The sequence below is a fragment of the Hakea prostrata genome, chromosome 2, assembly GCF_041222555.1.
Source record: "Hakea prostrata isolate BN-2017 chromosome 2, UWA_Hpros_2, whole genome shotgun sequence".
Taxonomy (NCBI): Eukaryota; Viridiplantae; Streptophyta; class Magnoliopsida; order Proteales; family Proteaceae; genus Hakea; species Hakea prostrata.
In genome coordinates, this window is record NC_142601.1 from 66449718 (window position 1) to 66460132 (window position 10415).

At 39.7% G+C, this 10415-nt stretch overlaps 2 protein-coding genes and 1 pseudogene across 2 annotated transcripts; 1 reads left to right on the forward strand and 2 right to left on the reverse strand.

Moving 5' to 3' along the window:
* Positions 1–642: 642 nt before the first annotated feature.
* On the reverse strand, positions 643–2273 carry LOC149025784 (homeobox protein). The gene has a single exon (XM_089145992.1). It carries the CDS (start codon positions 1813–1815, stop codon positions 1348–1350), a length of 468 nt encoding a protein of 155 aa, XP_089002118.1. The 5' UTR covers positions 1816–2273; the 3' UTR covers positions 643–1347.
* A 14-nt stretch (positions 2274–2287) lies between these two features.
* LOC149025785 (Pentatricopeptide repeat (PPR) superfamily protein) lies at positions 2288–5318 on the forward strand. Its single transcript, XM_089145991.1, has one exon. It carries the CDS (start codon positions 3007–3009, stop codon positions 5200–5202), a length of 2196 nt encoding a protein of 731 aa, XP_089002117.1. The 5' UTR covers positions 2288–3006; the 3' UTR covers positions 5203–5318.
* A 2094-nt stretch (positions 5319–7412) lies between these two features.
* LOC149025786 (pentatricopeptide repeat-containing protein At1g08070, chloroplastic pseudogene) lies at positions 7413–10154 on the reverse strand (annotated as a pseudogene).
* Between the last annotated feature and the right edge of the window lie 261 nt (positions 10155–10415).

Consider the following 10415-nt stretch of genomic DNA (forward strand, 5'->3'; position numbering starts at 1 on the left):
GGCTAATAGTCTTCAACACTTACTATCCTCATTGATTGAAACCTCCATACCCAAATTGGGGTTAGGCGTTGCTCAATCTGAACGCATTATTCTCTCCTCTTCACTCTGTTCAGCGAGGAGATTCATCAGCTCTACAGGATCGCAGCAGGAGCAAGAAAGCCCTAAACCTGCAAAAGAAGAAGGGGGATCCCATGCACCTCTTTCAGGATCGCAAGCTAACCTTGAAAATCCCGAGTCTTCTGGAGAATCAAATAGAGAAGAAGAAGATGATGATGATGATGAACTCGACATAAACAAAGAGACCGGTGAAATTGGAGGGCCAAGAGGCCCAGAGCCAACCCGATATGGTGACTGGGAGCGTGGTGGTCGATGCTCAGATTTTTGATGATTTCACATTTTCTCATAATAACCTGATAATGGTGGTTTTTGCGTGTTACTCAGTATGAATAAACCTGTAGTGGGTGTTTTTTATCCAGCTATATAAGCAAGATTTATGGCTGTGTGTTTCCAGAATCTTTTGCGTTCTGAGACATGTCATGCTAGGTTAATGCAGAATCTGTGTTGCAACTTCGCAAGCAACAAAGAAAATGGAAAGGGATCTCATCAGCTTCATCCAGCAATGCTGTTGTATCATCTATGTGGATGCAGGAAGAAAATAAAACCCCAAAAAATAACAGATAACATGAAGGAATATTTGTGAAATTCATAAAAATTTTTTGTTGCAGGAGGAATTAACACCTGCCTCTAAGAAATCCTGGAAGGTTTCCAACAATGTAGTGAGTGAGGGTTTGAAGATTGGATGTGTTGTCGATTTCCTTTGATTGGATGAACAAAGAATTGGTCCCTGGGCAGTAATAGACCTTTGATTGAAATTGTGGAATTGGCTTTACACTTTTATTATGTTTTCATTTCAATATCCCCTTGGAATCTTAATTGGGAAATTATATCCCTAATCACAACCAGTAAGCATTGAAGCCAATCTCTTTCAGCTAGAAGAGTATGTTTATTTGCCATGAAAAGGGAAGAGCAAATACAGTTAACTTTCACTATAGAACTCAAAGATATAAGCAACAACATTATAGTCTAAACAATTTATTAACAATGTCCTCTGTCTTCTACTATACTTTCATTTGTAACTGCAGAACTTGTACAGATCTCCCATTACTGCACCTATACCACTATATTTTCATTTGTAATTGCAGAAATTTGACTATATTTTAGTTCGCCTCATATGGCAGATACCTTCTTGGCCACCATAGATGTTGAAGATATGTGCCTCGCAGACTTGTACAGATCTTCCGTCACTGCACCTGCTGGAGTAAACCTTCCTTGGATCATCAATATGCATCATCGGCTTACTCTCCGAAACTGAAAACAAGGGCAAAAGCAACGAACCAGGTGGGTTCCAATGCTGACAACACATCCGAAGAGGCCTGCAGTTTTTTCTGTTTGACGTTCAGGCAGAACAGGCAACCCATAAACTGGATTTTCAACCATATATTGCTGATAGGAGGTGGAGGTGGTGGTGACAGGTATAGAAGCATATAGAGGAGTGATCTCAGAAACATTCTGGGGTGATGAAACCTGGGGTTGTGGTGTAATAGGATCTAAATCACATGGTTGAAACACTGCAGATCCAGAAGCAGCATTCCGGATCTGATCAAAGTCAAGCCATGAAGGCAAAGGCGGAGCTGAGGCCTGGGTATGACAACAAGAACAGCAATGAGATGCAGAGGGAGGAGGCTGATAGACATGACTCTTTCTCCTCTTCTTCTTTTTGGACCAGACCTTGAGCTTCTTCAGAGCCTTCATCATATTTGATCTGAATTTGGGATCTGGGGATTCAGAGCTTTCAGAGTCAGAATGAATCTCATTTGAGAGTGAATAGATGTAAAGTGCATTAAATTACTCAGAAAACAGAAAAAGAAAACTATCATTCAACGTTGAAACGGTGCCCAAAAAGAAAGTTGGCGAATGTCGGTCACTTTTCAGGGTAGGAGACGCTTTAAATTTCAAATTTATTACTGTGCCGTTGGCGTTCCCTTAATTGAGGGAGCGGGGTCTCTGATTGATTGATCAGGTGTATTCATGGTTTCCTGGATTAATCAATAAAGATTGGCTCTTATTGGACAAATTTTAGTCGGATTTTCCATGCTTTTTCAAACAAATCCAATACTAATTACCTGTACCAGAAAGAAAATTACCATAGATTCCTTAGTTGATGATTATTGGTTTCTGAGTTTCTCTTAGTGAAAAGGTCACGGATTTGTAATACTGGATTACACTCGGATTAATGCCTAATTGTAGGTTAAAAAAGCCTGAAAGAATACCACATTGAACACATCTATATTAAGGACGTAAATTTAGTCCTATAGCCCTTGAATTTAATATCAATTACATCTACTACTTAGAAAGAAAAAAAAAATAGTAATTCCAAATGTATCTTGAAAACTTGCCCTTACTAACCCTGTATCTTCCCATCCAAAACAAATCAACCCATCCAAAGAAGGATCTGCACCAAACTAAAAATTGACCTTAGTCCTCCACCTCTGAAGGATTTGTTACCATCTGAGCCAGGAACACAAAGAAGATAGAAAAAGCAAGCATGTATCAATGCATGGTTGCAATCCACATCCTCTACAATTGGCCTCCCTACAAATTAGGGTTTAAGATTGTGACATGACCTCAGGAAAAGAAAAAAAGTTAACAGACTTACAGTGGTAAAAGGCGGTTGGTCGTTACTACTGAAGAATCCAAACAATCCTAACCTCAGTCCATACTTTGTTGAATCCAACCATTGCTCATCCTCAGGGAGCCCTAATCAAAGGGGATGAGCGTCAGGGTCTTGAACTGACTTCTCTGGCTGGGGCGGACCTGGAAAGTATGAAGGTCTGAAAGAGACGTGAACCGAAATCAGCTTCCACGACACCCATCAATCTATTGGTTTTGGGCTGCAGAATTAGAAAGCTTCACGAAGTGGGTATGTTATAACAGGCAAGATCTTGTATGTTCTGCGTAGAGAGGGGGGTGAAGAAGCCCTTTCGATGCCTCCGCTGGAAAAACAGTCATGCCTCTTACTCATGCACGAGACCTTTGTTATTGCCCAACGAAAACTCAGTTTTGCAAACAGTCTCTATTGCCCATTGTCAGGCAACCAAAGCAGGGACCATTACAGACACCTACATTGCCAACAATATCTTAAATGGGTACATGAAATGCAAAGATATCAATCATGCTCACTCTCTGTTCAATGAAATTTGTCAAAGAGATTCTGTTACCTGGAATTCAATGATTACGGGCCATGTAAATCAAGGAAACTTTATTACTGCTTGGGAGTTTCTGAAGATCATGAAGAGAGAGGGATTCGCTTTAGATCAGTATACCTATGGAAGCATTCTGAAGGGAATTGCTTTTGAGGGCTGCCTTGATCCTGGGCAACAAGTGCATGCTGTCATCATTAAGACTGGATATTCGAAGAATGTTTTCTCAGGAAGTGCACTTTTGGATATGTATGCAAAATGCAAGAGAATTGGGGATGCTCATGCTGTGTTCCAACACATATCGGAGCGAAACTTGGTCTCCTGGAATGCTGTCATTGCAGGGTATGCTCAGATTAGTGATCATAGGACTGCTTTTTGGCTACTACATTGTATGGAACAGGAGGGTCTAGGCCCTGATGAAGCGACTTTTGCTACCCTCCTTACATTGCTTGATGACCCTGAATTCTATAGATTAACAATGCAGCTTCATGCTAAGATTATAAAACATGGGTGGGCATCTGACACCATTGTGTGCAATGCCACAATCACGTCATATTCTGAGTGTGGATCAATTGAAGATTCCCAGAGGATATTTGATGGTAGTGAAGGAACTCGAGATTTAGTGACTTGGAATTCCATGCTGGCAGCATACATTTTGCATGATTGTGGAACCCTTGCTATAGAGCTTTTCATCAGAATGCCAGACCATGGGGTTGAGCAAGACATGTACACATACACTAGCATTATAAGTGCCTTTTTTGAAAAAGAACAGCAAAGCCAAGGAAAATCCATGCATGGATTGGTAATTAAAAAGGGTTTTGAGCAAGCAGTTCCAGTCTCTAATTCTTTGATTGCGATGTATCTAAAATTTAATGACAATTCCATGGAAGATGCACTAAAGCATTTCCATTCTATGATTTTCAAGGACAGGGTCTCTTGGAACACAATCTTGACTGGATTCTCACAGAATGGATTGAGTGAAGATGCACTTAATCTCTTTGGACAGATGCGATCTGCAGTCCTTGAGATTGATTACTATACCTTATCTGCTGTAGTTCGCTCTTGTGCAGACTTGGCAACTCTGCAATTGGGTCAACAAGTTCACAGTTTGGCCCTTAAGTTGGGCTTTGACTCAAATGATTATGTTGCTAGTTCACTGACATTCATGTATTCCAAGTGTGGGGTAATTAATGATGCAAGGAAATCCTTTGAAGCAACTACCAAAGACAGCTCAATCACTTGGAACTCAATAATATTTGGGTATGCACAGCATGGACAAGGACAAGTGGCACTTGATCTTTTCTCTGAAATGCGGGAAAAAGAGGTGAAACCGGATCACATTACCTTTGTTGCAGTTCTGACTGCATGTAGTCACATTGGACAGGTAGAAAAAGGTTCATATTTCCTAGGATGCATGGAAGCTGATTATGGGATTCCACTGCGTATGGAGCATTATGCTTGTGGAGTTGATCTTTTTGGGAGGGCTGGGCATCTTGATGAAGCAAAAGCCTTGATTGAATCCATGCCATTTGAACCTGATGCAATGGTGTGGATGACTCTATTGGGTGCATGTAGACTACATGGTAACATAGAACTCGCAGGTGAGGTAGGGAGGCACTTACTAGCACTAAAGCCAGAAGAGCATTGTACATATGTTATTCTTTCAGACATGTATGGCCGTCTTGGAAGTTGGGATGAAAGAGCGACAGTAAAGAGAGTCATGAGGGAGAGAGGGGTGAGGAAGGTTCCTGGTTGGAGCTGGGTGGAAGTGAAGAACAAGGTCCATGCATTCAGTGCTGAGGATCATTCACACCCTCAATGTGAAGAGATCTATCAGAGACTTGGGGAGCTAATGGGTGAGATTCAAAGGTTAAGCTATGTTACAAATTTGGAGTGTGAGACGTGCGATTTGGATTATGTTGGGATGAATTTTGAGCCATAGTTGTTGACCTCAGTCTTGCCATGGATCTTGAAATAGCTTACATTCTAAGACTGCCAATTATGCACCTCAGCTTTTTGACGCAATTATAAAAATTTATTTCAACTACAGTGAATTGCTGTCCCATCTTTGGTTTACTCATCTTTCTCATCTTAGCCTGGGTTTGACAATGGGAGATTGCAGAGCTTGTTGCCTGGTAGACTTTGGATTTGGCTATTTGGGATGGTATGTGGATTTTTGGAATGCCACCGAATAGCCTAGTTCTATTTTCCTATTACTTCCCTATTGGGTTTCCTTAGGTCTGGGGCTTCTTCTATTGACTTTTATGTTTAATAAATTTATTTCGTGTTGCATCCTAAGAAAATATTATATCCAAGACATGCAAATAAACCAAAAAAGATCTATTGAAGTCTTCAATCCGGAAGTATATAAAAAAGTGAAATTCTACCACAATAGTAAGAGCATGTACTCACAGGAAACCTAATGATGTCATCACGACTCCATCCAAGAGGATTGTAAGCGACAACAACCTGCAAATATAATTTCCAAAAGACTTGAAGTTTGGTATCTAGCCTTCAGCTAGATTGCAGAAAACATAATGAGTGAATGAAATGGAAGACAGACTAACTTCTTTCCTTATCTGCTGAGTGGCAATAGCTTAAATTGAGTAAAGGACACTGTTATTTCAAATGTAAACAACGAAACATTATCAAACTGGGAAAAAATGACACGACACAGATAGGCAGCATGAATGTGAAAATGGAAAATCTATCAAAGCAGGAATTGAATGCATAACGCCTCCCCTTCTCCAGTCTTTTTGGTAAGTAAACAAGCATGTAGATTAACATTATTTACACTTAATTATTTGAAAACATTACCTATTGAATACATGAAATTTCCCCAACCATAACTAAATGGAGATGAAATGAATACTTTCTTCTCGTTTTTCTCATTTTTTGTAGGTATGGTAAACTGATGGAGCTTGGCCAGACTAACATATTGTGCCATCGCAGGTTTTAGATTACTCTCATATCTAGTAACTACCCTTCCATACTCTACCTTCAATTTCTCTTCAGTTTCTTATTATTAATTAGACCAGAACTTATTTATCAATTTAATCTTTCTGATTGCTTCTCCACTCCACAATTCCATTACTATACTTAAGACCCAAAAACACCTCTTGTCCTGACAGGAATTCATTCAGAACTGAATAGTGATAATACATTCCACAAGCACCTGGATATCTCCAGGATGCCACATTTTTTCACACATACTTAGGGCTTTTGATTGTATACCCAAGAAATTGGCCCCATTGATTGAAAGGAGAGAGAGAAAGAGAGAGGGAGCGAGAGAGAGCTGAGCACAGCTTTATTGAAAACTAACTGATCATAGCTGTCTAACCTTGACTACAGGATTTGCACATGGATTGCCTGATTTCAACTTTGAAAGGCATGACAGAGCTAAATTTACAACAACTTCAGCCTGTCAAAGGTTTTTGAGAGAGGGGAGAAAGAAAATACAAAAATGAAGGACGTTAGTAGTAAAAATAAAATAAAATAAAATAAAATAAAACCACTGAAAATTTCAAAGTTATTGCAGTGACCAGGAATGGCAGCCAACCTCAGAAGCTCCAATAGCCAAGCATTTTGCATGGTCATTTTCCGTATGCTGTGTGCAGTATCAGTGACAGCATCATGATGCTGTACAATGCGTAAAGCATGTCCTAAGCTAAATGTATTGGGACCGGAGAATTTCCTTCCAGTCAGAAATTCATGTTGGCGTGCAGCCTATTTTAGAAAATGATAGCTTCTTTCAGATATATTTGTCAAAGAGATTCAGATTTGATGAATAAGAAAAGGATGAGAAAAAGCATCTAAAGAGGAGTAAAGGCACACATCTAGTATCCTATATCCAGCAGCCTGATATTGCAAGAAAATGGCTTGGAACACAACAGAACATGCTCACAAATAACTGTGACAGTTCAGTAATAAACCAGCAATAGATAAAGAAAAGAGAAGTGAGGGATCAATTGAATTAGGTTGTTCTGTCAAGAGATTTACAATCCCCTCCCAAAAAAAAGGGTTGTTCTGTCAAGAGTGCAGCAACCGTGTGTATCATTTATGTACTAATAACACACCTCTGTATATAATTGCAACCTTTACCAAAGCTGGAGGCTTTCTTTTAAAACTTACAAGTAGAGATGAAGTAGGAAAGAGAACAAATTTGGGTGATGAATGCATGGTCTTATAAATTGATCTGTAAAAACAAATGAGAAATCTCTTTCTACACATCAAATCAACAACAATAACTAATAATTATTATCCACTGATTATGGAATGATTGAACAATAAATTAGAATGGGTTGCACAAAATCAGCTGGACGTGAGTAGTGTGGCTTCTAAGAAACACGTGTCTCGACCCTGCCATCCCCAGTATTCACCATTGCACCAAGTGACAGCCCTAAGATAGAGCACAGAAAGGGCAAAAGCCATCCATGATTACCTTCATGGTTGGTGCTTATTCCATCCAATGCCCTTGGGTCAGATTTTCATATTACTATTTTAACCAAAAAACAAAACAACTGAGTGTATGAAGGATATATTCTTGTGCTTACAGGTAGCTTTTCACAGGAACCTTTCTAAGGTTCAAATTTGTCTTCATGCTGGTATCTTGTTTATTAGGTAGCTTTTCACAGGAACCTTTCTAAGGTTCAAATTTGTCTTCATGCTGGTATCTTGTTTATTTTACTATCACATCAAGTGCCAAAACCACCAAATGAAACCAAAAGAATCTTTCTCTGCCCACAAAAGGAAACAAAAGTTCCAAGATGACCTTTCCAATAATTGCTTCTTTCTCTGTTCGCACTTGATTCAAACTCCAAGGTCAGTAGTTCAATTTAATGCCTCTTATGCGGGATTCGTCCCATCAACAATGATTAATATCAAATCCTCTGGTCGTAAAAGAAAATCATTTTCCTTTGGTATGTCTAGTAACATCAACTCTGATGAAAATTCCATACTCTTTCAAACAATAGTTAATCAACTTCCATCCAACTCTTTGTTAAAAAGTCAGAAGTATCTGGAACATATCCCTCTGATTGTAGAAGTTGATGCATTGAAATGATAGTTTCATGTATGATATCAGTTTGTGGGTGTCTACAGTCTGCCACATAAAATTCATGAATGAGACCATTTATCTCAACAAAGGAGCAACCTGGCTGTTTATGGATACTATGAACATTCATACTTTTCCTGAGCCTCTTCACATCACTCCACCTTGAGGCAGCCGCATAAGTATTAGACAACAAAATATGAGCTCCACATTTTCTTGGCTCCATTTTCAGGATTTGCTCTGCAGCAAACTCTGCCATCTCAATATTCCCATGAATTTTACATGAAAATAGCAGGGATCGCCAAATAACGGCATCAGGCTCAATAGGCATTGCCCTGATAAGGTTATCTGCCTCAGCCAAGAGGTTGGCTCGTCCAAGAAGATCAACCATACAGCCATAGTGCTCAATTCTAGGAATGAGGTTATATGCATTGTTCATCAAATTGAAATAGTAAATACCCTTTTTCACCAACCCACCATGACTACAAGCAGATAGCACCCCAACAAATGTGACATCGTTCGGTCGAACTTCACTTGACAATAACATATCAGAGAATAATTCCAGCGCTTCATGAGACTTACCATTCATGGCAAGCCCAGAAATCATAACACTCCATGAGAACACATCCCGTTTAATTAACTTATGAAAAATTTCAAGAGCCTTACTAATATCTCCACTCTTTGCATACATATCAATCAATGAATTCTTCACAGTAAGGTTCATCTCGATTTGATTTCTTTCACAATATGTATGTACCCGCTTGCCCTGATCCAATGCACCCAAATGTCCACATGCAGAAGCAACACAAGCAATTGTCACTTCGTCTGCCATCACATTCTCTATCAGCATATCTCTAAACAACTGAACTGCTTCCTTAAACAGATCCAGCTGCATATAACCTGCAATCATAGACGTCCAACAGACCACATTCCTATCTGTCAATTTATCGAACACCTTCTGAGCATATTGTATACAACCACATTTGGAATACATATCAATCAGCGATGAACCCACGAAAACATCCTGAACAAACCCATTAACTATAACAAACCCATGAACTTTCCGACCTAAATCCAGGTCTCCAATCCTTGAACAAGCGGTTATGACACTAACTGCAGTTAACTCGTTCGGCCTCTCCGAAATACCCCCAATCATTTCACCAAACAATTCCAGTGCTTCCCCACAAAATTCCCCCTGTAAATACCCTGAAATCATACTGTTCCAGGACACCAAGTCTCGTACCCAATCTGGAATCAAATCAAATATCATGCGTGCATTTTCAATCACACCACAGGTTGCATACATTGAAATAAGAGAATTCTGCACGAAGACATCAAACTCAAACCCCAATTTAAGACTCGACCCATGAATTTCTAGACCCTTCTCAAGGAATCGGCTTCGGCTGCAAGCTTTTAAGATGAAAGGGAAAGTATACTTATCAGGTAAAACGTCATTCTTTCGCATGAAATTGTAAAGAGTAATCGATTCCCAAGGCAAAGAACTACTAGCATAAGCTCTGAACATGAAATTCCAGGCGAAAATATTGGGATTTGAGATTTGAGAGAAAAGGATGCGAGCAGAGGTGAGATCAGCACATAAGAAAGAGAGAAGCAGCTTACTTGATACAAAAGGGTCTGTGAAGCGGCCGTTGATGATAGCCTGGGAAAGGATTTGATTTAAATGATGGGTGCTTTGCAACTTTTCTAAGAGAGATAAAGAAAAAGAATGGTAACAGGAATGGCGAGTGATCCATGGAAGGTTTAAACTGTTGGAGAAGAAGGATCGAAGAGATCTGGATCCAACAAAACTGTAAGTAGAACGCAAGGGAAGCATCGAATTCATTAAACGCATCAAGCTCGAAACAGCGCGGGAAAACGTAGTGGAAGTTTGTGGAGAATTCGTACCAAGTGGTGTCATTTGGGCCGGGGTCATGGGCCGAGTTTCTCAAAGCCAAGGCCCAGAAAAAGGTCCCGGGGCCGCGGCCCACTAAATATTTAAGGTGTCTTTGCAAATAGTTATGCTTACAAGTTACAACCCTTGTAACTTTTTTTTTGCTATTATGTTTATATTCCTCATGTTTTGAATTACATAACAACCGAAATCG

Bases quoted from the DNA above. Each gene is read 5' to 3' on its own strand.
- LOC149025784 (XM_089145992.1), bottom strand. From the start codon at position 1,815: ATGATGAAGGCTCTGAAGAAGCTCAAGGTCTGGTCCAAAAAGAAGAAG.
- LOC149025785 (XM_089145991.1), top strand. From the start codon at position 3,007: ATGTTCTGCGTAGAGAGGGGGGTGAAGAAGCCCTTTCGATGCCTCCGC.